This window comes from Colius striatus, chromosome 11, assembly GCF_028858725.1.
Source record: "Colius striatus isolate bColStr4 chromosome 11, bColStr4.1.hap1, whole genome shotgun sequence".
NCBI lineage: Eukaryota > Metazoa > Chordata > Aves > Coliiformes > Coliidae > Colius > Colius striatus.
The window spans coordinates 1,785,010-1,812,859 of NC_084769.1; the positions used below are offsets into that span (position 1 = coordinate 1,785,010).

Here is a 27,850-nt window from a genome sequence, read left to right on the forward strand (position 1 = left end):
TGTAACCGAAGGCTGGTCGCTTTTATTGCCGGAGCTGGAGGAAGGCTTCCAGAGCTGCCAGGACGGCGCTCATCCAAGGCGACAAGGCCGCCCGGCAACAAGCGGCTCTCAAGGCCCAGGGCCGCAGAAAGCCACTCTCGGGACACTCTCCCCGTTCGCTCCCTCCGGACGCGGCTGCCGCTACCTCAGAGCGTTACTCTACCCGCTCCTCCCTCCCCTTTCCTCAGGGCACCGCTCCCCTTCCTCTCCTCTCAGGGCGCCCTTTCCCTCCCCCTCACTGAGGGCACCATTCCCCCGCTTCTCTCTCTCCCCTCAGGCCGCCCCGGTCCCGAGCAGGATAAGCCCAGCCCCTCTGCTGTCCCAAGGGTCGGAGCGGGGCCGACCCCCCCTCAATCCGCGCCCGGGGAGCGCAGGCAGCCCCGCGGCCTCTCCCCGCGCTGAGCGGCCATGGCGCGCAGGCCCGCTTCCTCCTCAGGCGGCGCCTACCACTGACGCGGGGGGGCGGGAAGCACGCTGCGGCCCCTTCGCGCGCCTCCAACCGTCCCGCCCAGCGTGTACCAACCCGCCACACTTAAGGGAAGAAGGGGGGCCGGCGCGTACCACCCGCCGCACGGTAGAGGGGAGCGCGGCCGCCACCTCCCGGTCTGCTCGAACGGGAGGCGAAGAACCTCCTCGGGAGCTCCCCCCCTCTCCTTCAGACGCTCCTGGTGCCTCCTTGCTCCCAGAGCCCCGCCCCCGCCCCACGTGAGCCGTTTCCCAGCGTCCCCTCCGCTCGGCCCCCGCCGCAGCCGCTTCCCCCCGCGCGCTCTCCGCGGCCCCGCGGCCCGTCCCGCCGCCGCCGGCCCCGGGCCGCTCGCTGCCCTCCGGGAGCTGCCTCTGCTCGTCGCCGCCGCGGCTCCGGCCGCAGCCGCCTTTTCTCCGCGGCTCCTTCACCACCGCTACCCCTCCCCCCTCCGGCGCGGGGGGAGGCCTCTCTCCATCCGCCCGGTCCTCGCCGCTCCGGGCGCCGACGCTCAGGGAGGCGGAGAAGAGCTAGCTCGCGGCCGGGATGTCAGGTGGGGACTCGGCGGCGGCGGCCGCCACCGCCTCCCCGCAGCCGCTGCCGTTCTCCTTGCCGAAGCCCCCTCCCCTCATGCAGCTGACGCCGGGGGATGCCGTCCGGCCCGTCGCCTCTGCCGCGGACCAATCGCCGAAGAGCAGCCGCCTGGCGGGCCGCCCGGATTGGCCGGCCGGGAAGCCAGTCAGCCTGCTGGCCCCGCTGCTCCCGCCCCGCGGGGAGCCCGAGCCACTCATGCCCTTTGGCCCCTCGTCGCGGCAGCCACTCAGAGGGCGGCTTCTTGGCAGGTGCAGCGGGGGCAGCCTGCTGAGCCCCTCGATGCGGCCCGGAGGCGTCGACCGCGGCTCCCTCATGGTGAGTGCGGGGCGGGGGGATGGAGGGCTCCGGGCCTCGGCCCTTTGTGGCGGGACTCGCGGTGTCGGGAGAGTTTACGCGAGGGCACAGGGGGCTTTGGCCGGTGCTGCTTCTACCATAAGGGAGCCCTGTCACAGCGCCTGGTGACAAACGGCACCTGCCTGGGGAGTCTTGTCAGGCGGTAGAGGAAAGCTGTGCTGCCATTCAGCGAGATCCGGACAGGCTGGAGGGCTGAGCAGGGAGAAGCCCGATGAAGTCCAACCAGGGCAAGTGTAGAGTCTTGCATGTGGGAAAGAACAGCCCCACGTACCAGTGCAGGTTGGGGAATGGACTCTTCCAGAGCAGTGTAGGGGAAAGGTACTTGGGGTTCCTGGTGAGCAGCAGGACAAATGTGAGCCAGCAACATTCCCTCGTAGCCAAGAAGGCCAATGGCATCCTGGGGTGTACTAGAAGGGCTGTGGTTAGCAGGTCAAGAGAGGTTCTGCTCCCTTTCTGCTCTGCCCTTGTGAGACCACATCTGGGTCCTGTTCTGGGCCCCTCAGTTCCAGAAGGACAGGGAGCTGCTTCTGGAGAGAGTTCAGTGCAGGGACACAGAGATGCTGGAGTGGAGCATCTCTTGTGATGAAAGGCTGAGGGAGCTGGGGCTCTGCAGCTTGGAGGAGCCTGAGGGGTGACCTCATTCATGGTTACAAACACATAAAGGGTGGGTGTGAGGAGGATGGAGCCAGGCTGTGCTCAGGGGTGGCCAATGACAGGATAAGGGGCAACAGGGACAAGCTGCAACAGAAGAGGTTCCAAAGAAACATAAGGAAAAGCTTCCAGTGTTGAGGTGAGGGAGCACTGGCAGGGGCTGCCCAGAGGGGCTGTGGAGTCTCCTTCCATGGAGACATTCCAACCCAGCTGGATGAGTTCCTGTGTGCCCTGCTCTAGGTGGTGCTGCTCGGGCAGGGGGGTTATTCTGGGTGAGCTTTCCAGGTCCCTTCCAGCACTTGAGATTCCTTGATTGTGCTCGGAGAAGGGGATGTGGAGGGAGCATGGGTGTTCTGCCTGGAGGCATCTGGGCAGCCTCAGTCAGTGGACTGTCACTGCATGTCCAGGGACACCCGAGGATGTGGCCAAGGGTCAAGTGGGAGATTCAGAAGTTTCAAACCTTTCCAGTGGTTTGTGACTTTTTTGTGTGAACCACCTGTGCCCTGCTTCAAAGAGTCTTCTAGTATGTCTCTTTTAAATCCATCACAAAGCAGCGTTATCTCCTAAGGACGCTTCTGAAATGATATTTTGGTAAAGAATAGTTTCATGTTAATAAACGAAGGCACTCTCCTCATCTATTTCTCTGTGTGTGTGCTTAAATGGCGTCTTCTTTGAAGTGCTTTCCAGCCTTTGTTTTAAAGAACTGTGGAACAGAAAGCTTTTAATATGTGTTGATAGTGAAGACAGAGCGTCAGTATCTGTTTTCTGTGCTAACAGCACGACTGTACCAAGTATTAGAACAGCAGCAGGATCCAGTTGTTTAGGAAAATACAGAGCAGTCGGTGTAGAAGCTATTTCAGACTGGGCCCTCAGGACTAGAAGAGACTTTTATTTCTCTGACCTCTGTGGTACAGGGTTGCTTCTGTTGAGCACAGTTGTGTGGAAGAGCACGCAGAAGCAGTTGCCTTTTTAAATTTAGTATCTTCTTTCTGTGCTAAACCATACGGTGAAATGTTTTGAAAGTTGTTTGGGGTGTTTTTTTGACTTGGATGTTGGTTTTGAAGTTTTAAATGGCTTCATTCCATGATGGTTGGCTCTGGAGGACCTGGAAATACAAATGATCTTGCTTACTGGTTCACGGCATCAGTCTAAAAGTGCCCAAATCCCTTTCAGTATCGAGCACATCTTTGGTTTTGATGCTTTTGTGGGGGGTTTTGGATCACTGGCTGATTTTTTTTCTTATTGCCTGCTTTCAGATGGGACACCCTGGCATGCCACATTACCCTCCCATGGGAATGCACCCCATGGGGCAGAGACCACCAAACATGCCCCCAGTCCCCCACGGTATGATGCCTCAGATGATGCCCCCCATGGGAGGACCACCAATGGGGCAGGTAAGGCAGTTCTGCAAGATTCCCTTTTCCTTCTTTTCTTCCATCTTTCCCATAATGATGTCAGGCAATCCCTGAGGTAGGTGAGTCTCACACAGCAGCTTGGAAATGGTAAGGTTAATGATTGCCATGGCTCCATCCATGCAGAAACTCTTCTCATTTGTGACATGTCATTAATGCCCCTTGTATGTAACTAATTTTAAAGAGCTGCGGGTGTGAGTAGGACAAGGAGCAACAGGTACAAGCTGGAACATAGTAGGTTCCAAATGAACACAAGGAAAAACTTCTTCAGTGTTGAGGTGAGCACTGGCAGGGGCTGCCCAGATGGGCTGTGGAGTCTCCTTCTCTGCAGCCATTCCAACCCAGCTGGGTGAGTTCCTGTGTGCCCTGCTCTAGGTGGTGCTGCTCTGGCAGGGGGGTTACACTGGATGAGCTTTCCAGGTCCCTTCCAGCCCTTGAGATTCAGTGATTCTGTAGGTTTTGAAGAAGTGAAGTTATCTTAATATCTTCAAATCATACAATGTTGGTTCTTTTCAGAGGTGTTAGCTTTAGAGAACTTGATGTTTCTTTAATTCTTGGCTAACTCTTACGTCTACCCAGATGATGGTTATAGGGAAGTGTGAGAGAAGAAATAATGCCATTCTGAATTTGTACAGAATTCCTTCCTCACTCTTAGGGAGTGGTTTATAATTCTGTGTATATAACAACTAGTAACAGTTGGTACTAGATTGAAGAATGGATTTGGCCATTGAAGTTGACATGTGAGAACCTGAGTTTGACAGGCATAGTAGCCTGAGTCATGCCTCTTCTTTTCTCAAATTTAAAGCTCTATTTTCAGTAATCAAAGACCCTTTATCTGGGTGGTCTCTGATTAGATTCTGAACTTCTGAAAGAAGCAACTCTCTTTCTGGATATAAGATGCTCCAGTGATACTACTTGTGATGGTGGTTTGCATACTTAGAAACTGAGTGTCATCAAGTAGACCAGAGGGATAGAGTAGACCAGAGCAGACAGAGGACAACAAGAAAGAACAACCCTCTGAAAACAGCCCACAAAGTCATGCTGGCAACTCAGTGTCTTCCTTTGCAGTACCTTGGATAAAGTGGGTAGGATAAAGGCTCGTTAGGAGTCTCTTCAGCATGGTTTTGCAGCCTCTTAAAGCTTCTGCTGTAAAAATCCTGCAGTTCTAAAAGATGAGGAGGATTTGGCCATTAGCATGATAGGTAATAGCATGAGCTTTGTATGTGTTCAGTAGAAACTTCAGTAGCATTTCTGTTTAATTCCTTTACTTAAGAGTTCTTTTTTCTTGAATATCTCAATCCTTAAGCAGTAGAGAGCTCAGGACTCTTTGGTAGGTGTAGAGCAAAAAGCTAAAGCTAAATGGCATGGCAGAGAGGAGCTCAGAGGCTCAGTTACCCCACAGCCTTAAGGATGGAGCAGGATGGCGATATTCTCCCACCAGAACTATTGTGCTGGAAGCAGGAGCTGATGTTGGCTTGTTTGCTTGATGATAAGCGCTTTCTTCCAGCAGATAGCAGAGGTTTATTTGTGAGGCTTTGCAGGATGGGGTGTTCTGTAGCTTTTTTCTCCTTTCTGAGGTAACCCCCTGCAGAACAGGCACTTTGAATAGATAACAGCAGTGGCCTCCTGTCGGCACCATTCAGAGGAAGAGCTGTTGGCAAACACTTGCTTCTCCTTCCCAGTGGTTTTTTTCCCGTTTGCCAGCTTTGGGTTAGCACTATGCACAAACCAAGCCCTGCACAGGGGTTGTTCAAGACCTGAGACAGGGCTTTTAAGAGCCCCTTCAAGTCGCAAGTAGCACTAGGGCAAAAGTGCTTTCTTCTACTGGATGGCAAGAAGTAGGAGGAGCCACCTTGCAGCCACCTTTCCTCTTCCACCCTCCCAAGAAAACCTTGTGGGTATGAGGGTGGAGCAGTAGCCCTACCACACGCCCCTCTTTCCACATGAGTTGCAAGGTAAGGAGAGTGGTAACCTGATGCTCCCTGAAGATACAGGGGGATAGTGTCACTTGGCCAGCCTGCCAAGCGCAGAAAAGGTAAAGGAGCATAACTGCAAGGTTGAAGAGAGACCTGTTTGGGATAAGTGGCGAAAAGGTTCACGCTCATAATGACTTAAATGATCTATTTCATTGATTTTGCTGCTGTTCTTTTAATGGCTTGTTAGTTCTTAAAAGCCGGGATCAGCAAAAATAATGGCAAACAGGCAGGGTATTAAACACTTTCAGTAGCATTTTTAACCTCTTTTCAGTGCATCACTTCCGTGGTGCAGAACTTCTCCATAACTGTCCCTTGAGCCTGTAAGTATCAATATTTGAGCAAAAGCCAGCTTATGTGAGCAGCAGTTCTGGGGGTTTTGGGGTCTTGTTGGACCACCCAGCAAACTCAGATGCAAGTCTAGACTTGTATATAAGTATGTGTGTATATATAGATAGATATGCATAAGTGTGTATATATATGTAGAGAGAGAGAGACTGGTGTATCTATATATACACAAGCCTGAACTTTTCACTGTGGTGTGATACATCCTCATTACCAAGTTCACCCTGTACATGATCTGATATTGTATGTCCATATCACAGATTTTTCTCTAGACCTTTAAAAACAGGGTTGAGAATTGTTTTAGTGCTCTGTTGCTTAAAGTAAATGGCTCTTTTGATCATTCTTGTAGTGTCCCTTCCTGTAAAATGGTTCCTCCTGTTTGCAGAGGTGAGAAGAAAGTGAGACAGGATGAAAGTTGTCAAAACAAGTGACTAGAACTCCTCTTAGACTCTGAGTTTACCTTTCCTTTGTTTGATTTGTTAACTTAGTGTTTCAGTAATAGCTTTTTAGCAGACCACACATCATTTGGTGGTGTTCTTTTGTAGCTTCAGTGGCTGTCTCTATGAATACACCCTACCAGACTTTGCAGAACTGCAGACATGTTACTCCTAATGTTGATTTTGTAGCAGTGTGATGAAGGGAGTGAAAACCCTCCAAACCTACCTCACTTTTTGTTCCCAAGTGCTTTAAAGGGGGTTTTGGGGGCTTTTAAAACTAGTACCAGGTGCTTGCTTTTAAATAAAAAGAAAAGAACCTTCATCTTTTCTGTTTAGAACATCTGACCTGTCCTTTAATTGTAGATGCCTGGAATGATGCAGTCAGTCATGCCTGGAATGATGATGTCTCACATGTCCCAGGCCGCTATGCAGCCCACAGTTCCGGTGAGTTTAACTGATCTCTGCTGCTTTTCAGAAGGTCCTTCTGTCACTCTCTGTCGTGACTTCAGCATGGCAATGCCTTTGTTTTCTGGAATTGCATTGTGAAAGAGATATTGCTAATTGCAATGAAGTTTTATCTAGCTTTTGAATTATTGTAACCAATGGGATTTCTGTGAGAGGTGCAGCTAATGATGCTCAGTGTCCTGTGGGTTTCCATCCTTTAAACTCTCCTCTATGTCTGCATCTATTTCTCCTTTCTGTTTTTTCTCTCTGAATTCTGCTTCCCCTAGTGTTTCCTGCACCCCTGGCCTCCTCTCTTGTCCCTCATCTGCTTGTAGCTTGACAGGAACCAATGTGAACTCTGGCAAATTGTCTGACCACTACATATCTGTTTTTTTCATAAAAGTTCCTGAAATACAGCACGTTTGAGACCTCAGGTAAAGTTTGCTGTCACCAGTAGAGTTGTGGAATAAGTTGTTTTGGGGAGAAATGGAGAAGGAAGTTATTGCAGAGATATTACAGATGACACCTCTCTCTCTCTGAAGTGGAAAAGGCCTACATTTTCTTCCTGTTAATGTAATCTTTGTTTCTCACTGTTGATCCCTGGTTAATGAGATGTGAGTGTATGTTAGTGCCTTGGTATCATTAAGTCAGTAGCTCCTCAGGCAAGTCCTTGGGAACACCACTTTATTAGTTCTTGTGCTTCTGAACCTACTTCTAAACATTTTACAAGTTACCAAGGAAGGGTGTTAGTGATTTTCCTCCTCTTCCCATACAGGGGTTGTTAAGAATTTCTGGCAAGTGATGCTCGTGGCAAATTCTGAAAGACTTCAGGAAAAAAAAGGCTTGAAAATGCTATGGCTGAAAGAGACTTAAGAGGGGACAGAGGGATCAGTGCTCAAAGCAGTCTGATTTTGAGCTCTGCTGTGTGTTTTAACATATTTTGGGAAGAAAGCAGATCATTTGGTCTTCTAATACTGAATTAGGAATGAAATTTGATTGAAAGATCTATGGTATTTAGGGGGCAAAGGTAGTATGGCAGAGGGCTCCAGCTTGTAATTTGCCTTGAACCCTCTTGGGCAGTGGCAGCAGGAGCTCACCCCTTTGCTCCTGTGTCTGAGAGGGCATTTGTCCTGGCAGCACTCATCTACCACAACCTGGGAAGGGCTGGAGGAGCAAGAAAAGAATGATTTTGCCGCTTCCTAATTTAAATTCATTTGTAGATGAGTAAAAAATCATGACCTTCCTTGCAGCCCTGAAGATTTCCCTGGTAAGCTTTGTGAGATTATTGGCTTGTTACAGATTTGGCTGTCTGGTGGAAAACAGCTTCTCCAAGTGTAAAATGGAATATAAGGCCAATGGGATGGTTCATACAGGTGTTGGGGATCGTTGGTCTTACTTGTTTCATCCAAGTCTGTAGGTCTTTCAGACCACTCCTGTGCAGGTTCACTCTCTGGTTTGTGATCTGCAGAAATGGATACTTCCAGGAAGCTGCTTAGAACCTGTCATCCCTCAGAACGCTTCTTTCAGTCAGTGCCCTTGCAGTGCATGGCAAGTTAGGATGGAGTTTGGAAAAGTGATCATGGGCAGAAGAAAACAACTGTTAGAAGAATTACTTGCTGGAGACACAAACTGAGCTGTGGCCTTGCTTACCTGGCAGTACCTGCTGTCACAGACACGGGGGCACACACAGAAGCTGGAATATTTCAGATCCAGAACGCACCTGAAATGCCTAAAGTTTGTTGGTGGTTCACCTGTTGTAGCCCTCTGGGATGCTCTCAAACAGAATCGCTGCAATAACATTTTTTTCTTTGCCAAATTTCGCTTTTTAATTGGGTTTGTTGTTACTCACATGTACAGAAGAGAGCTGAAGGATAAACCCTAGCAGAAGGCAAAGCTGCAAGCTCTGGTTTTGCCTGCAGGAAAAGGAAGGCAGTTGGGAGAGCGCTGAGTTCTGTGAATGCTTTTCCTTAGTTTGAAAGAATTTCAGGAAGGGTATCTGTGAGAGCTCTGGATATCTGCAGCACTTGTGTGAATGCAACACTAATACATTTAAAGCCTGTGCCAGATAATGATAATGTAGCTGATTGGATAGATTGATGTTGTGGATTGCTGATTGAAGGAACAGTAATAATGCAGTGGGAGATGGGAAGCTGGGAATCCATCTTTAAAGACTGAAAGCACTTGCTTGGACACGTACTGTCTTTACTGATGATTTAACTACGGTTGCCCTCGGTACTTAAACATCTTGTTGTTTGTTTCTGCAGCCAGGGGTGAACAGTATGGATGCCCAAGTAGGTAAGTGGGAACCATTTGTTACCATTTCAAAATATTTCACCAAAGTGAAGCGAAGCAGGGGAAAAAAAAAGATGCTTTTCTGTAAAATCCAATGTAGCATGTGAGTAAGTGACTCTGCATTGATTCCCAGAGTAAATTGCCTTCTGTCAAGCATTGACTAAGTGGGGTCTTTACAGAGGGGAAATGAGGCAACTGAACCCCTTTAAAATGATGTTTTGGTCAATTTTGTTTTTCAGGTGTAACACCTCCTGGAACTCAGGTACTTGAAAGCCAAAATTCTGGAAGGTTTTATTGCATGCTTGGCTCTACAGTTTCCAAACAAAACCTTGTGTCTTAGCTTTCTTCTCACACAGAGCTGCTTTGCTTATTTCACCCTCTGTACTTCATAGTTAAAGCAGATGTGTTTCCTATTGTATTTCTGCTAGTTTCTGAGCACTGAAGTCTCTTTCTAGTTCATCTAGTATGCAGGGCAGCAACCTAAGATCGTAGAATCACAGAATGGCAGGGGTTGGAAGGGACCTTTAGAGATATCTAGCCCAACCCCCTGCTAAAGCAGGTCCTACCTAGATCAGGTCACACAAGAACGTGTCCAGGCAGGTCTTGAAGACCTTAGATGGTTTATTTTGTGTCGTGGCACCTTGAATGGCCACGAGTTACTTCCAGTCTCTGTTTCAAATGTTGTCAATATTGAGTTACTTCTCTAGAAGATAGCCCAGACATTTACCTTTGTTTTTTAAGGTGACAAAGAAAACAGTTTGGCTGTATAACTGAGTGGCAGCATCTGTAAAAGCAGTCACGTGGCCTCAAAGGTACCAGCAGTCAGTGACTGGTTCTTGCTTCAAAATCTGGGGACCTTGTACCCAGCCTAATCTTTAAATACCAGTGAATATCAGTTGCCCTTTTTATTTCTATGTTTTGTGTAATTGAGGAAGGCAGTTGAGTTGGACCTGCAAGGGAGTTGTTTCCTCTCAGCCATACCCAGAACTGACCCAGAGTAGCCGGCTGAAGCCATATTCCCCCCGTCCTCAGTTCACACAGTTTCAATCAACTGCCAATGGAAAGAAGTAGGAAGGTGCTCCTGACCTCACACCCAACTCCTGAACCCAGAATCTTCTTGAAGCAAATTTCCCTTAGTTTTGAAACTAGGATGTGCTTCTGGGACTTGGAAGTTGTTAGGAACTGCTCACATTGGCTTTTGCTTTCTTTTCTGGTGGGATTGGCTGCTGAATGGAGGTGGGGGAGTGACTTAATGCTGACTTAAACGTGTTTAAATCTTGGCTTGCTGCTTTTCTGTTGCTGCTGAATTAGTGTGTTTAATTTACACATCCAAATGCAAAACAGATATTAACCAGAATGTCTTTTCAGAGCTCTGTTTTGTTTCGCCCTCAGACAACACATCCCGTAGTTTGCGCGGCCCAGCAAACCGCCACAACCAACAGTTCTGTTAATGAAGACCACTCTAAACAGGTTCAGCTGCTTTCCACTTGTCTTTAAGCGTTTCAGTGGCTTTTGATGGCATCTTGGTCAGCAGTTACTGTCCAACATCAATGGGATCTTTGTATCTTCCCTAGAAATCTACGTGGACAGAACACAAATCACCCGATGGAAGAACGTATTACTACAACACCGAAACCAAGCAGTCTACCTGGGAGAAGCCAGATGATCTCAAAACACCTGCTGAGGTAAACTAAACTCAGGTGAAGATTTCTGTCCTGTGTGAACACAAGAACTTACTGGCATGACTCTCATGCAGGAGCATAGTTGTGCCAATAGTTTTTGGGAGGTTTTTTCTGCGGCAGGAACAAACTCTTCAAATAAGAAACATTGCAAAAAAGGTTCATGGCACACTCCTTGTGTTGGTAAAACTTGAGGCTGGAAATGGACAAAGCCTCTGGACAAGCTTCCTCAATGTTTACATATATTTTCTTTGTTAAAATGATGTCATTCTGTAATATTCCTTGGAAGTATGTGCCTTGTGTTGGTGGATCCTTGAGGGACTGCGTGGCTCAGCGTTTGTGCCTCACTTCTAGCTACCCTTTGAGTTTTAAAACACTGTCCTTAAGTTGGGTTTTTATGTTTCTGTTTTCTGTTCAATAGCAATTGTTGTCTAAATGTCCCTGGAAAGAGTATAAATCTGATTCTGGAAAGCCCTACTATTACAACTCCCAAACAAAGGAATCACGCTGGGCAAAACCCAAAGAGCTCGAGGATCTTGAAGGTAACGTGTCCTAAACTGAGTGGGGAGGGTGGCAGCGAGCTGCAGGCTCTGCTGCATGTGCATGGCTATTGGCAAAGTGTTGCTGTCAAAGCATAGCTGTCAGGCTTCTGTTAGAAATCACATCTCCTGAAATAAGCTGTGTGTAGTAGAGTGAATACAGCCTGAGGTTTCTTGGCTCCTGTGCCCTCAGCACCATCCCTTTTCCCGTTACACCGGCAGTTCTTCCTTGCACGGCAGCAGCAGCAGCTCCCCCTCGCGTTCCTAAACAGAACCTGCCTTAGGATGGATTGTGCCATGGCTGGTGCAGGGCTACCTGCACGTTCTCCGGGTTAGCAGCAGGTCATGCTCTAAGTCTTTCTTCGCCTTCAGGGCTGGTGCAGGGTTTGACTCTTACTTAACCTGTAGGAACTTGGTAGGATTTGTGAAGGGGTTCAGACTGATGGGAGAAGTCAAGAGGTGGAGGGATGGCTGTGCTAATCTTCATGCACTTGGGAAACCTGGTTGAGAGGATGCTGGACCTCTGTTACACAGTGTGGCTTCTGAATGAGTAAGAACTGTGTTTTGTTTCGGTGTTTGGGAAGAGTTTTGAATAGTGATGTATTTTATGTTCAAAGCAGCAGTACTGACTGTCTGAAGGCCAAAATTGCCTGTAAGCCTTTGTTTAGGTATCAGTCTACTTTTCATTTTTGGCAAAGTTATGCTGGGAAACTTTACTGTGGCAGAAATCCCAGTGAATTTTTAATTGCCCTTCTGTATGAGAAAGGCAGTGTCTGCTCTGTACAAATGTTAGATGGTACCATGCCCCTAGTTTTTGCTTTCAGCTTGGTTTTGGGTGGTGTTGGAAGGGAAATAAGAAAAACCCACAAAATCAGCTGGAGTAAGCAATGAGCATTAGAAAAAAATACAGCAAAGAATGAGCATCAGTGACTGTTAGAATAAAAAAGGAGGAACAATCTGTTTCAGTGAGCCTGGCTTTGTGTTTAAACTAGTCTTTTGAAGACAGAATAAGTATTTGAAACCAGGAAGCCATTCTTTGTATACTGTGATCCGTTTCCAAACTGTGTTTTAGAATGAGTTGATTTCAGTCTTTAAAAGGCACAAAAGTTAAAGTTACTGACAGTAACAAATACTTAAAGCTACACTTTTATTAAATCATGTTGACAGTAGCTTTTTGCTGTGCATATGGAAACTGGGTTTGATTGTTTTTTCTCCCTTTCCCCCCTAGCAATGATCAAAGCTGAAGAAAACAGGTATGTGTTTCATGGTATACTTATTGTCTTTATGTTAAGCTGCCTGCTTGTTAAAAATGGAATCTAGTCCCTGAATCTCAAAACATATCCCTTGCAGCTTTTCATTCCAGATAGTGACTTGATATATAAAGCCTCAATACATTCTAGGTTCCTTTTTAACTGATTGATGTCCATAGAACCCCAGTTTGATTAAAGCAGTTCCTTTCACTGAGCTGAGGTTGTGCTAGATACAATCTCCATAACTATGGACCTAAGCCTCCCATTTCATACTTTGTTAACTTATTCAAACTGTAGCTGTTGTGTTTTGTGATCCCTGTAGCACCAAGGCTGACGAGTCCGCTCCAGGGACCTCTGCTCCCGCTGCTGCAGCAGAAGCAACAACCGCAGCCAGCGCAGCCGCTGCCGACACCGCCGCGGCTGCCACCACCACCACTGCTGCCTCTGCAGCAGCAGCAGCCCCCGAGGCAGAAGCTGCTGCCACTGCTTCTGCAGTAGAAAATGACAGCACTGGCACGGCCACGGCTGAGGAGCAGGGACAGGCAACTGCCGCACCCGCTGCGCAGGAACAGGGGGGAGAAGCTGCAGCTAACGCAGCGGATGACTCTGCCAAGCAGGAGGCCTCAGCAGAGTAAGTGAAATTACAAAGCAACGTGGCTTTGTTGCAGTCTTGATTTCTCCTAGGATCTGGTTTATATCTTGAGTTGTAGAGGACCAGGCTGGCAGTGACACGTGAGCAGGAAATCAATGGCAGCAGAGAAGAATGATGAGTAAGGAAGAGAGGAGGAAGCCTTAAAAGACCTTCCCCTTGCCATCCCCATCCTAAAGCTTTTCAACCCTACAGAGAACATTGTGGCTGTGAACAGTTCATACATTTTTGATAGCTGTAAAGAGTTTCCTAGGGCAACATTATGTGCTTCCCCTGTGTGTTTCCTCTTCCATAGGTCAGTGCAACTGGCTGTTGCTGGAGGAAAATGCAATGCTAAACAGATCTTTTCCACTTCCACCAAAAAGAAGGCCCTTTGTTTTTTAATAACTCTCCACATAATAAATTCTCTGGTATAGCTTGTGATTTTTAGCATTCAAACCAAAAAGAAACACCCTGCATGGGTTTATAGCCAGCAGGAGATAAGTAAGGGCAAGAAGTGTATTTTTAAGCACTCCCCTTGACTTCTTCATACCCTGTATCCATAGATATTCCTGCTAAATTTCAGCAGTACATTTTTATGAATCATTTCAAGATAACTTGAGCAGGCAGCCAAGTCCATAAGTGATAATACTTCTCTGAAACAGTGTGCTCTTTTGGTCAGTTCTGTATGCTGCCTGTAAGGAAAAGTCTTGTACAAATTGTTGTGTTTGTCACATGTAACATCATTAGTGTTGTTGGAGCTGCTGTTTATAAACGTGATTCTATCTGATTGTAGTGCTTGTGACTCTTCAGTGGCCCTTAGAAAAAATGCCGAAATAATGAAGTTATTGATTATTTTTTAATATAGTGCTGCTTCAAAGAAAGAGGATGATGATGCCCAACCAGTCAAAAAAACCTATACATGGAATACAAAGGAAGAAGCAAAGCAAGCATTTAAAGAGCTGCTGAAAGAAAAGGTACTTGTCAACTGTTCTCTGTCCTTTATTGAGCTGCAAAAACTCCTTTTGCCTGAAACTGCTAGCTGGTTTTTTCCTTGTGAAGAATTTCCCACTGTTGTCGAAGATTCTTTTTGTACTAGACAAGAAATGAGGGAGAAGAACACTACAGTGAAAACAATACACAGCTTCAGGGCTTGTTCAGCTCTTTGGGTGAGCTGGGGAGTGTTGGGTTTTCATCAGGGCACCCTGAGTTCAGGTTTATTCTTGCTTTCTTCCTTTTAACGTGAAACCCACAGTCAGGCAAACTTTTCATCTGGTCTTTGTCCACAATTCCAAGTGGAACAGTGAGTGATTTGACAGAGTGACAGACAGCTTCACTAGATGCTTCACAGACAGTGAAGAGAAGGAACACCCTGTTGGATTAGCGTGCAGTGTTTCCATAAGCCACTCTGATTTAAAGACACAGTTTTCTCCCCTGTGAATCAGTAAATCTAAAACTGTGTTTAAGTATTGTGGAAACTCTGGTTGCCAATCTTTTTGTCTGTCTGTTTCTAATAAAAGTGTTGCCTGATTGTCTGAGCCCTTGATGTTTTATCTTTGTTTTAAAGATGAAGTGGGAGTAAAATGGCTTTGGTTTTCCCTCAGAGTATGTGGGATCTGTTTGCTTTTTGTCTAGTGAGTCAACAGGGTTGTGTTCTACACAACCTTCCAGAAGAATGTACTGTGGGAATAGCAATAAGCCCCAAAGAACCTTATTTCATTTTCCTGTTTTCTAAGGAACCTGTTGTGTTGGATGTTGGCCCCATAGCTAATTAGTTAATGACTTTATGTCTTCACAGCGAGTACCATCCAATGCTTCTTGGGAGCAGGCTATGAAAATGATCATTAATGATCCCAGATACAGGTACTGCTTGATTCTTTCCTCCTCAAATTCCTACACAGATACTGTTTTAGGTTGTTTGTCTTTACTGCCTTAAATTTAGCTTATTGCATTTGTGAACGTGTTCCACTGTCAGGGAACTCAGTTCCATGAAGAAAATGCAAATCCCAGGCTTAATTTTCCACTTGGAAAAGCTGTGGCAGGTGTTGGTTGTATTTTGTGCCATTTCTGTTGTTTTCATGTACAATGACAGAGCTGAAGGCTTTCTGGGCTACTTCATGAAACAAGTGGCTGCCATAAACACGGGCAGAAAAGTGGTTGATACCTGTGGTAAAAGTAGTGAAGTGTGTAAATGCAACCTGAAAGCATCACAGTAGTGTGTGTTTTATTATGAGCTGCTTGGTTTGACTGCTGGTTTTTAAATGACCTCCCATCAGTGCTGAAGGAGACACAGGGTGATGAGTGGCTCTGCAGATTGTGTTTGATTTTCTCCCAGAGAATAACTCAAATCTGTTGTCTTTTGGCTCTTTGGGCTTTGTTCTTCTGCTCTGATTCCCTTTTGTATAATGAACTTTGTTGTTTTCTTTTTTTTCTCTGAAGTGCTTTGGCAAAATTAAGTGAGAAGAAGCAAGCCTTTAATGCTTACAAAGTTCAGACAGAGAAAGAAGAGAAGGAAGAAGCAAGATCCAAATACAAAGAAGCTAAAGAGTCCTTCCAGCGCTTCCTTGAAAACCACGAAAAGATGACATCCACAACAAGATACAAGTAAGGGCCAATAATAAACCAAGTCCCAGCCTTTCCTAGCTTGCCGAGTTCACAGTCAGGTCTTGCTGGCTTGCTCTTGGTGAACACTCACCTTCGTATGCTCTCAGCCTGGAGAAGCCTGTTACTGGCGTTTTGGTAGGAACACAAATAGTCTCATTTTCATGGTATGTGTTTAAGACCCGGGTAAAAAACCCAAAACAACTCCAGTGATGGATGTGCTGATGATAATGGGTTGAGCTTCCAATCAGTAGATAGCACTGGGAGGAGTTTTATGTTACATCTGCCATTAAGAACTGCTGAGGTGAGGGAGCCCTGGCACAGGCAGCATGTGGAGGCTCCTCGGGAGCATTTCAAACCACACCTGCACACGTTCCGGTGCGACCTGATCTAGGTGGGACCTGCTTTGGCAGGGGAGTTGGACTGGATGAGCTCTAAAGGTCCCTTCCAACCTCCACCATTCTGTGATTCTGTGACAGCTTGTTTGTGGAAGTTCATGCCCAGAGGGAGATGTAACTGATGACCCTGTTGGGGACAATCTCGTAGATCCAATTTCATCTCATGTTTGCCACAACAGTGACCTGAACATGTGCTAGCCCTGAGATAGAAGTTCTTAGGTAACACACTGCAGGTGAACTTGTACTTTGGTGGAGAGGAGTGTACAGAGGCATCAGCTTTATCTGGTTCCTTTGTTTATCAGAGATGCCAAACTGCCCCAGAAAACGATTCCCCTGAGAAGATTAGGGAGATGTCTACAAAGGCATTACTAGCCATAAGGGACTTCATTCATGTTGTCCTGAGTCTGAGGGACAATTGCAGTCAGGAAGTGGTTGTGGTGGCTGTGTGCTCATGCTTTGCTGTGTCCAGGAAAGCTGAACAGATGTTTGGGGAGATGGAGGTCTGGAACGCGATATCCGAGCGCGACCGCCTGGAAATCTATGAAGATGTTTTGTTCTTCCTGTCTAAGAAAGAGAAGGTAACTTTCTTGCAATCTCATCTTTTCACTTGGTACCTGTAAATTAGTCTCTACCTCTTAGTAAAGAAGTCTTGTCAGTGGTGCAGTTGTGAGGGGACAGTGAAAATGCAGGCAGCAGGAATGGAGAGCCACATAAGAACCTCGCTGCATTGCTCTGAGCCACGCACTGCTCACAGGTCTCTCTACCCTCTCTCCAAAGGGAGGGAGAGAGGGAAGAACAGAAGGGAGCCAAGGTTTATCAGCTATCAGATATTATAGAGAGGGAGCCAGATGTGATGGGGCAGGGGGATGAGGATAAAAGCATTGCTGGAACTCTCCCAAACTACAACTGGTGTTTTGTAGAGGTGAATCTGGAGATACTTGTTCCTTAGTTCTCATTGTACACTCCCTACGGAGGGGTATTCAGGAGATTGGCAGGCAGGAGGTGATGGATCCTTACCAAAACTATGGGGAAGTTCTGTTGCTGCCCGGTACACAACTGAAGTTGTGGGGCTAGCTGCTGCAGGGTGACCTTGTGGAGATGGCAGTTCCTGACAGGCTGCCTGTCTGAGCCTGGGCAGGCACACTGGGAGTAGCTCGAGCTAGTTCGTGGCAGCCTGCTGGTGCCAAGGTGAGCCCTGGGTTTGACTCTGTAGCAACAGGAATGTCTTTGGAGAGTCTTTGTTTTTATTGAGACTGCTGCTGCTGATTTTGTGTTACATTTTTAGCATGATTATAGTAAATTATATGATGGCTTTTATTGTGGTCTGCTCTGAATCACTGTGAAACTATCCCAGGCTTGTCACAGAAGGCTGTGCCTCCTTTACCCTCAGAGGTACCACACCAGCTGAGAGGATCTGGCCCTAGCTCTCTCTGCTCAGTTCTCTTCCCTGCCATCTGGTAGTGATGCAGCACTACCAACAATCCTTGGGAAAACACACAATTAGAAACAAAGCATGTAGCAAGACTGATTCTGAAACTGATATTTAAATGAGACTAGCATTAAGGTTCACCCTTGCTTGGGGAGCAGAACAAAGAGGCCAGAATCCAAACAGCAGTGCTCTAGAAGTGGCCCATGGTGAGCACATGGGGTTCAGGTCTGCATTTCAGCAGCATGGTGAGCCCTTGGGCCTCGTTACAGCACTTTGCTGACTGTGCTGGTGGTTTCTGAGCAGTATCTCTAAAAGGTGAGCACTGTGTCATGAGCCTGTCCCATTGGGGAGTGTCAGAGACAGCTACTGCAATGATTTCTCTGTGGATGCTAGCAACACTAGCATGTAGAAATGGGTTGTAGATCCAAATTGCATTACATTGCTTGACATGTAAATGAAAGGTTGATTCTGTGCTTTCTGGGAGAACAAACCTGAGGGGTTGTGTGTTTTTGTCTATACAACCTCAAATTTCACACCAACAGCAGCAAATGCCTTTCCTCCTCCTCAGGAACAAGCCAAACAGTTAAGAAAGAGGAACTGGGAAGCTCTGAAGAACATACTGGACAACATGGCCAATGTCACTTACTGCACTACTTGGTCAGAGGCTCAGCAGTATCTGATGGACAATCCCACGTTTGCAGAGGACGAGGAACTCCAGAGTATGTAAACTGTCTGTGTTGTCTTTTGGAGGAGGGAATGGGTTTGTCTTTAGCAGGGAAGGACCCCTGAGTGGGCATGACTTGCTCTTGCCCAGGCCACAGCCACTGTGGCAGTGCATATGAAGGGAGCATGTCCTGGTTTGTTCCCAGGCAGCAGATGTCAGCTTCAGAAATCATTACTGATTAATCTTCATGGCAAAGCAGTGGGTACTTTTCATTGGAGGAGGGAACTGAATTGCCTTAGTAGCTGTTAGCCCTTGAAATTCAATGTCTTATTTGACAACATGATGTGTGTTGCAAATACTTCCACTGCCTTCTGCTAGGCCGAGTGAGGTCCTGCAGTGTTTGCTTTCCCAGAACAGCACTTGCCTTTGCTCTCCTAGAGTAAGAAGGTGACTTTTCCATTGTGATCACCTTTTTCTTGTGAATGAGTCGATGCTGTATTTTAAGAGCAGCATATGCATTTGCACAGCTGCTAAAGCATTTGGCAGAGAGGCTTCACGTTCTTGCCTCTGTCCTGTGTTTTTCTGGTACCTGTGGTAATGCAGGAGGTGCACAAGGGCTCAACCACAGGATCTCAAGGGTTGGGAGGGACCTGGAAAGCTCACCCAGTGCAACCCCCCTGCCAGAGCAGCACCACCTAGAGCAGGGCACACAGGAGCTCATCCAGCTGGGTTGGGATGTCTCCAGAGAAGGAGCCTCCACAGCCCATCTGGGCAGCCCCTGCCAGTGCTCCCTCACCTCAACAGGGAAGAAGCTTTCCCTTGTGTTCCTTTGGAACCGCTTCTATTGCAGCTTGTTCCCATTGCCCCTTGTCCTGTCATTGGACATCATTGAGACTGCTCACAAAGCCTTCTGTGCTCTCTCTTGGCAAGGATAACTGCTCTGAGCTGGAGGAGGTTGGGATGTGCTGTGTGTGCCTTCCACTCACAGTAACAACTGTGATCTCAGAGGGAGAAGCTTGGTTGTTAGTCAAAAGAAATACCTGCTTTCCACTCTTAATGGCTGTTTGTTATCTGTTGCTAGACATGGACAAGGAGGATGCACTGATCTGTTTTGAAGAACATATCAGGGCGCTGGAAAAAGAGGAGGAAGAAGAGAAACAGAAAAGTTTGCTCCGAGAAAGGAGGCGGCAGCGTAAAAACAGAGAATCCTTTCAGGTTGGTGGGCTTCCTTTTTCTGCCCCAGACGTGTCCTGCCTGTGGTGCATCAGTGGTCAGTGTCTGCTGTACTGACACGTGGTGTGCCAGCAAGCTGCAAGGGGAGGGGGAAGTTAGAGGAAACAGGTTTGTGTGGAAGGGAGATGCAGCTGGGAGGTTGGAAGCGGAGGAAGGCAGGAAGAGACGGTGGTCGAAAAAATGACCCTTCAGCGGCAGAAATGGAGTTGCAGTTAGCAGAAGTGTTCATTCCAGCTGTTAGCCAAGGGAGAGCACGATGAGTAACTCCAGCTTTCCATTCCACTTGTATTTTGCAGCTGTTTCTAGACGAACTGCACGAGCACGGCCAGTTACATTCGATGTCCTCCTGGATGGAGCTGTACCCGACCATCAGCTCGGACATCAGATTCACTAATATGCTTGGTCAGCCTGGTAAGAATGCTGCCTGAGCCCTGTAGGGGCTGTGGGCTGAAAGGCAGGGGCTGTGGGCAGAATAGAGCAGGGTTGTTTTTGTCTATTTTTCACACTGTCTAAGAAATGCAGCTCTTTTACTAGAGCTAGCTTTTGACTTATCTAGTTTTTTCATCAGGATCAACAGCGCTTGATCTTTTCAAGTTCTATGTTGAAGACTTAAAAGCACGTTACCATGATGAAAAGAAGATAATCAAAGATATCCTAAAGGTAAGGGTATGGGGGGGTAAATGCTCTTTTACATGGGTTCCCTTTGGTGCTGGGAGGTGGGATTGCACCTTGTGTCCCCTTCACGTGCCTTTGCGCCCAGAGCTCCCGGGTGGCCTGATGCCAAGGCAGCAACTCTCTTGCAGGATAAAGGCTTTGTGGTGGAAGTGAACACTTCTTTTGAAGATTTTGTGACAGTCATCAGCTCAACCAAAAGAGCTACTACTTTAGATGCAGGAAATATCAAGCTGGCTTTCAACAGTGTAAGTAGTGATTTGTGGAGGTGTTCAGAAGCTGCTCAGTGTGACACCTCTTGTGAAAACGACAACAGACCCTTATCTTCACTGCATGGCTATGGCTGCTTTCCATAGAATCACAGAATCACTTGGGTTGGAAAAGCCCTTGAAGCTCCTGGAGTCCCAGCCCTGCCCTCACCCTGCCCAGCCCAGCACTGACCCACAGCCCTCAGCACCTCAGCTCCACAGCTCTGGGATCCCTCCAGGGCTGGGCACTCCCCCAGCTCCCTGGGCAGCCTGGCACAGGGGCTGACACCCCTCTCAGGGAAAAAGCTCTTCCTAAATATCTATTTGAGTAGTATTTATTTCCTAAATATTTATGTACTGTTTTATGCCACCTGATCTAGGTGGGAGCTGCTTTGGCAGGGGGTTGGACTGGATAATCTCTAAAGGTCCCTTCCAGCCCTGCCATTCTCTGATATGATTGTGTTTGAGAGAGGTGCTGTGTGTCAGAGTTGCTTATCTTGGTAGCAGTTCCTAAAATAAAGATGCAAAACACAAACACTTTGACTTGAGACATCCTGTGGCAGGAATTAAATAATGCTCTCTCACTTATACACCACTCTCCGTGTGTGTGTGTGTGTGTCTGTGTGTGTGTCTGTGTGTGTGTCTGTGTGTGTGTCTGTGTGTGTGTCTGTGTGTCTGTGTGTGTGTCTGTGTGTGTGTCTGTGTGTGTGTCTGTGTGTGTCTGTGTGTGTCTGTGTGTGTCTGTGTGTGTGTGTCTGTGTGTGTCTGTGTGTGTGTGTGTGTGTCTGTGTGTGTGTGTGTCTGTGTGTGTGTCTGTGTGTCTGTGTGTGTGTGTGTGTGTCTGTGTGTGTCTGTGTGTGTCTGTGTGTGTCTGTGTGTGTGTGTGTCTGTGTGTGTGTCTGTGTGTGTGTCTGTGTGTGTGTCTGTGTGTGTGTGTGTGTGTGTCTGTGTGTGTGTCTGTGTGTGTGTCTGTGTGTGTGTCTGTGTGTGTGTGTGTCTGTGTGTGTGTGTGTCTGTGTGTGTGTGTGTCTGTGTCTGTGTGTGTGTGTGTCTGTGTGTGTGTCTGTGTCTGTGTGTGTCTGTGTCTGTGTGTGTCTGTGTGTGTGTGTGTGTGTGTGTGTCTGTGTGTGTGTGTGTCTGTGTGTGTGTGTGTCTGTGTCTGTGTGTGTCTGTGTGTGTGTCTGTGTGTGTGTCTGTGTGTGTGTGTGTCTGTGTGTGTCTGTGTCTGTGTGTGTCTGTGTGTGTGTGTGTGTGTGTGTGTGTGTGTGTGTGTGTGTCTGTGTGTGTCTGTGTGTGTGTGTGTCTGTGTGTGTGTGTGTCTGTGTCTGTGTGTGTCTGTGTGTGTGTCTGTGTGTGTGTCTGTGTGTGTGTCTGTGTCTGTGTGTGTCTGTGTCTGTGTGTGTCTGTGTGTGTGTGTGTGTGTGTCTGTGTGTGTGTCTGTGTGTGTGTCTGTGTGTGTCTGTGTGTGTGTGTGTCTGTGTGTGTGTCTGTGTGTGTCTGTGTGTGTGTCTGTGTGTGTGTGTGTCTGTGTGTGTGTCTGTGTGTGTGTCTGTGTCTGTGTGTGTCTGTGTGTGTCTGTGTGTGTGTCTGTGTGTGTGTCTGTGTGTGTGTCTGTGTGTGTGTCTGTGTGTGTCTGTGTGTGTGTGTGTCTGTGTGTGTGTCTGTGTGTGTGTCTGTGTGTGTCTGTGTCTGTGTGTGTCTGTGTGTGTGTCTGTGTGTGTCTGTGTGTGTGTGTGTGTCTGTGTGTCTCTGTGTGTGTGTCTGTGTGTGTCTGTGTGTGTGTCTGTGTGTGTGTCTGTGTGTGTCTGTGTGTGTGTGTGTCTGTGTGTGTCTGTGTGTGTGTCTGTGTGTGTCTGTGTGTGTGTCTGTGTGTGTGTCTGTGTGTGTCTGTGTGTGTGTGTGTCTGTGTGTGTGTCTGTGTGTGTGTGTGTGTGTGTGTCTGTGTGTGTGTCTGTGTGTGTCTGTGTGTGTGTGTGTGTCTGTGTGTCTCTGTGTGTGTGTCTCTGTGTGTGTGTCTGTGTGTCTGTGTCTGTGTGTCTGTGTCTGTGTGTCTGTTTCTGTGTGTGTGTGTCTGTGTGTGTGTCTGTGTGTGTCTGTGTGTGTGTCTGTGTGTGTGTCTGTGTGTGTCTGTGTGTGTGTGTGTCTGTGTGTGTCTGTGTGTGTGTCTGTGTGTGTCTGTGTGTGTGTCTGTGTGTGTGTCTGTGTGTGTCTGTGTGTGTGTGTGTCTGTGTGTGTGTCTGTGTGTGTGTGTGTGTGTGTGTCTGTGTGTGTGTCTGTGTGTGTCTGTGTGTGTGTGTGTGTCTGTGTGTCTCTGTGTGTGTGTCTCTGTGTGTGTGTCTGTGTGTCTGTGTCTGTGTGTCTGTGTCTGTGTGTCTGTTTCTGTGTGTGTGTGTCTGTGTGTGTGTCTGTGTGTAGTTGGCCAATGTTCCTGCACACCCAAGTGACTGGTTGAAAACTAAAGGTGAACTGTCACTGGGCTTTTGTCATTGCTTTGAGCTGAGTTATTAAACTCTCTATTTTGGTATCTTTCCAATGTCAAAATACTCCATTTTGATATCTGGCTTTTGGTTGTGCAGCTGCTGGAAAAGGCAGAAGCCCGTGAAAGAGAGAGGGAGAAAGAAGAAGCCCGCAAAATGAAGCGGAAAGAGTCTGCCTTCAAGAGCATGCTGAAGCAGGCCACCCCTCCCATCGAGCTGGATGCTGTCTGGGAAGATGTATGTATCAGCACTGAGTTAGGAAAGGCTTTCCAGATGCATGTCACAGGCTGCTGCAGGATAAGGCTTTTATAAGTAAAACCTCGACTCTCTAAGCTCTTTCCTAGTTGGTATGAACTGAAAGGCTGAGACCCATAAAAACACTCCTGTTTTTTCATCAGTGAAATTAGGTGTGAGCAGCCTCATTCTGGGGATACTTTTGCTTCAGTGCAATTCAAAACCAGACCAAAAAAATCCCTAAACGCACCCAACCAACCCAAAACCGCCCCCCAGCCCCCAAAAACACAACCACACCGAGCCCCCAGACTGAACTGAAACGGAGGTGAGGCGTTCTGCTGGGTTGAAAAAGCTGGTTTGGTTATGAAGGTGGCACCCAGGACACTTTTCCTGAAGGCTGGTTTGGTTATGAAGGTGGCATAAAAGCAGTAGCAGCACGGTGGCTTGTTCAGCTGCTGCATCACGTCTCCCATGCTGGGCTGTGTTTCACTGAGTGTTGCACTGCTGCTTCTCTTACAGATCAGAGATAGGTTTGTGAAGGAGCCAGCATTTGAAGACATCACTCTGGAGTCAGAAAGGAAAAGAATATTCAAAGACTTCATGCATGTACTAGAGGTAGTTTTTACTTTATTTCTTAGCTGATTGGGTGGGAAGGGAGAGGGGCTTAACTTGGACTGAGTTCTGTTACAAGTGAGCATTGGGCCTTACGTTAATGGATGTTCAGACCTCATCTTGAAAGTGAGGAAGTGAAGACACATGTCACAGTTACTTGATGGTTTTTGACACGTGGTTCTTTCACTTCTGCTTCCCTACAAGGAGGTTTGGAAGCTGGCATCAGAATTTCCTGGTTTATTTGGGAATAAAGGCCTCTTGCTGTGATTTGGTACGGAACGTGATGAAATTGGAAACAGAACTCCTGCAGTGCTTCATTCTCTGTAAATCAGGAACTGGAACAACATGTTAAGCTCTGCACATGCACCTGGTTTTTATTATCACTGTTACTGCAGCAAGTTTTTGGCTGATGTGCAAAGGGGATGATGGAGTTTAGTTTCACTCTTAACTCTGACTGCGGCCCATCCAGAAATGAAGCTGCAGAAGTTCTGATGAGGGGGATGAGGGAGTGTTGGATGTGTTGGATGAGGAACTGGTTTTCCGCAGATAATGTGAGATTTGGCTCTCAGCACGTGCTCTTTGGGGGGTTTTGTTTTGTTTGTAAGAGTCCTGGAGAAGAGGAGGCCGAGGGGAGACAGGAGCACTCTGACACTCCCTGACAGGAGGCTGCAGTGGGCTGGGGTTTGGTCTCTGCTCCTCAGTAACAAGTGACAGGACAAAAGGCAACAGCCTCAAGTTGCCCCAGGGGAGGTTGAGGTTGGAGCTGAGGCAGAACTGTTTCCCTGAGAGGGGTGTCAGCCCCTGTGCCAGGCTGCCCAGGGAGCTGGGGGAGTGCCCAGCCCTGGAGGGATCCCAGAGCCATGCAGCTGAGGTGCTGAGGACCAGGGGTCAGTGCTGGCTGGGGCAGGGTGAGGGGAGAGCTTGGACTCCATGAACTTAAAGGGCTTTTCAAGACAAAATGATTCAATGCTTTTAAACTGGCTGAATCTCAGAATCTGAAGTTTGGCAGAGCAAGGTGTGCAGGATGTTCTAGGCCATCGTAAGCAGGGGCTTTAATTGGCAGCAGTGAAAGAGAGATGCAGGAAACAGAAGCTGTGAACAGCCACACCGAAAGCTGCTTCTAGAAGCTTCTTACCAGAACTCATACACTGCAGCACTGGTGGCTGCTTGTGAGCTGTCCTGGGATGCATCAAGAGGAGTGTGGGAGCAGGGCAAAGGAGGTTGTGCTGCCCCTCTGCTCTGCCCTGCTGAGGCCTCATCTGGAGTCCTGTGTCCAGTGCTGGGCTCCCCAGCTCCAGAGAGACAGGGAACTGCTGGAGAGAGGCCAGTGCAGGGCCACCAAGATGCTGAGGGGCTGGAGCATGTGTGTGAGAAGGAAAGGCTGCAGGCCCTGTGCCCCCTGATGGAAGGGAACCTGCTTCAGCAGGGCTCGGGCCGGAGGGGCTCTGCAGGGCCCTTCCCACCCGCACCGTGCTGGGGTTCTGGGATTCAGAGGCACTGCTGGCCACAGCTGCCCTGGGGACAGTGAGACACAGCACCAGAGCTCCTCGCTGTGTCCTGTAGATCCCCTGTAAGCTTTGCCTTCCCTTCCCCAGCACGAGTGCCAGCACCATCACTCGAAGAACAAGAAGCACTCTAAGAAGTCAAAGAAGCACCACCGGAAGCGTTCCCGCTCCCGCTCGGTAAGGGCCCTCCCCACGGCTTCACCTCTCCTGGGGGCTTCTCTTCTCTTCTCTTCCTGGGGCTGCTTGCAGTGAGCAGGGGGGTGGTTTGCTGCTGACAGAGCTGGTTCTGTGCCTGCAGGGCTCGGAGTCCGAGGATGACGACAGCCACTCCAAGAAGAAGCGTCAGCGCTCGGAGTCGCGCTCGGCGTCGGAGCGCTCTTCCAGCGCCGAGTCCGGTACGGCCTCTCCCTCCTCTGCTTCCCCATCACTGACACTTGTTTCCTTGCTGCCTCTCCTCGGTTTTGTAACTGACATGGTTTCCTTTCTTCCCCTGCCTGCAGAGAGGAGTTACAAGAAGTCAAAAAAACACAAGAAAAAGAGCAAGAAGAGAAGACACAAGTCTGTAAGTGAGGTTTGCTGCTTGGAGTTGGGTGATGGCCCCCTGGGCACGTGGGGGTCCAGCCTCCCCTCTGGCTGCCTGCAACCATCCCACTGCCTCTGCAGTCAGGGCAGTGTGAAACCTGACTGGAGGAGGGGATTGGTCCCATCGTAGCTTCCTCCTATATATCCCTCCATACCAAGCCATTGGAGAGTGCTGAATGTGGGGGGCAGCAGCAGCCATGCCAGCAGAGGCCAGCAGCCTGACATCCACAGTTTGTCAGGGTAGATCTTGTTGCTGTGGAGAGCTGGGAGGAACCCCAGACAGTTCTGCCTTATGCTGAGCATCGTTCCTTTGCTCTGCTGGAGTGCCAGGGTTACGGTGGGAGCCCCAGTGTCGACTGTCCTGGAGCATCAAAAGGACCTGAATTGCAGAGGGAGGTTTTTCCTCTGCATCAGTTGACACCCAACAGGGACTTTTTGTCTTGGGTGAAGAAGCTTTGGGTCTCTGGACTCAGGCTGGCTGCAGAACTCTTCAGAGCTGATGTTTTCTTCCTGTAATCTCTGAGCAGCTGCCTGTGCCCCTCAGTGGCCAGTGTGCACAGGGAGCTGGCAGGTGGTGGCCGTGGTGTGCGGCACCAGCGCTAAAGGGCTGCAACACAAACGGGGTCACGTCAGCACTGGGGCAAACACGCAGTTGTGGCCCCGAGCCCCTCACCACGTGGCTCATGTCGAGTGCCAGCCCAGCAGCTTTAAAGCAGTGGGGAGTGGCTGGACAGCCCTGGCACAGCAAAACCTGCCCCAGACCCCTCTCCTGACAGAGGTCTGGCTGAGTGGGTGGCATTTGCACAGAGGAGACTCGCCATGTGGCATCGGCACGTGCTGAGAGCTGGGAGAGCTCTTCTGTGTCCAACCAGCCACTCTCCCTTTCTTTCCAAACCACTTCAGTAACTTTCTGCATCACTCACTTCTGCAGTGGCTCGTTGGATGTGCTTAACCAGGAGCCTCTTCCAGCAGGTTTCTCACATGGTCTGTGCTGGAAGTCAGAGCCTTCTGAGCCAATCCATTCCAGACTGATATTTAATGGTTTCCCCTCTGTTTGCACAGGATTCGCCAGAATCTGACATGGAACGAGAGAAAGACAAAAAAGAGAGAGAGAGGGAGAGTGAAAAGGATAGAGCCAGACAAAGATCTGAATCCAAACATAAATCTCCTACTAAGAAGCGACCTGGGAAAGATTCCGTAAGCATCGTGTGTGCCCGGGCTGCCCCGGGGCAGGCTGCCAGCTCTCCTGGGCTGCCTGAACCTGCTGAGGCTTTACTGCTGGTCCCCTTCCATTGGGATATGTCAAATGGAGCACATCTGGGCGGAACAAAGTTGTGCAGTAGCTGTGCTCCCTGGGCTGGGGAGCGCCTGGGAGCCGTGGGCTGGGGCTTGGCTGGGAGGGATGTGTGAGACTCGGGGGATGAGAGCCAGGAACTGCTGCAGTGTCTGGTGGGGTCTTTTTGTGGGAATGAGCTCTGCTTTCTTGAGTGGTGGTGGCATTGGCCTTCTGGGTAACACCCCTGGAGGAACAGGGAGGGGAGGGTGAGGGTCTGCTTTGGGTTACCTTTTTTGGTTGCCTCCACGTGCCTTCAAGCAACCCCTTTAGGTGGCTCAACGTCTATGGGGACTGTGAGCCTGAGCAGCAGAGTCTGCAACAGGGCCTCAGCCCCACTGCCACCCACCCTGTGCTCCCTGGCGTGTCCTGGCACCTCCCCAGCTCTGTGCCCCTGCCTGTGCCTCTGCCCTGCTGAGGGGCTGTGAGGGGGGCAGTGGGGCTGTGGCTCAGCCCTGCTCACCACTGACCTGGCTTCTCCCTGCAGGGCAACTGGGACACTTCTGGCAGCGAGCTGAGCGAGGGGGAGCTGGAGAAGCAGAGGAGGACTCTGTTGGAGCAACTGGATGAAGATCAATGAGAACGTTATTTATAGCAAATATGTTTACATTGTGGCATAATAAAAGAAACCAATGTCTAATGCAGGCCCTGGGTCCCGGTATCCTGAGTTCCACTGTGCCAAGGACAGTGGGCTTTAGTTTCACTGCATCCATCCCTCCTCAAGCACTGCTGTTGCCTGGCAGCAGACCCGAGCCAGGGGGT

General features: G+C 48.7%; 1 protein-coding gene across 6 annotated transcripts; it reads left to right on the forward strand.

Moving 5' to 3' along the window:
- Positions 1-794: 794 nt before the first annotated feature.
- PRPF40A (pre-mRNA processing factor 40 homolog A) lies at positions 795-27,732 on the forward strand. Of its 6 annotated transcripts, none has more exons than XM_062004584.1 (26): positions 795-1,411; positions 3,358-3,495; positions 6,632-6,712; positions 8,977-9,007; positions 9,244-9,266; positions 10,397-10,474; positions 10,579-10,689; positions 11,105-11,225; positions 12,451-12,475; positions 12,795-13,103; positions 13,969-14,077; positions 14,899-14,963; positions 15,540-15,704; positions 16,569-16,677; positions 18,097-18,247; positions 19,274-19,407; positions 19,722-19,836; positions 19,994-20,085; positions 20,229-20,345; positions 22,922-23,059; positions 23,576-23,671; positions 25,264-25,350; positions 25,472-25,568; positions 25,674-25,735; positions 26,818-26,952; positions 27,576-27,732. In XM_062004584.1, the coding sequence occupies exons 1-26, from the start codon at positions 1,049-1,051 to the stop codon at positions 27,666-27,668; spliced, it is 3,045 nt and encodes a 1,014-aa protein (XP_061860568.1). In that variant the 5' UTR covers positions 795-1,048; the 3' UTR covers positions 27,669-27,732. The 6 variants fall into 6 exon arrangements, with proteins under 6 accessions (XP_061860568.1, XP_061860566.1, XP_061860567.1 ...); XM_062004582.1 differs by having other exon boundaries at positions 963-1,411; positions 10,373-10,474; positions 19,982-20,085; XM_062004583.1 differs by having other exon boundaries at positions 963-1,411; positions 10,373-10,474.
- Positions 27,733-27,850: the final 118 nt, after the last annotated feature.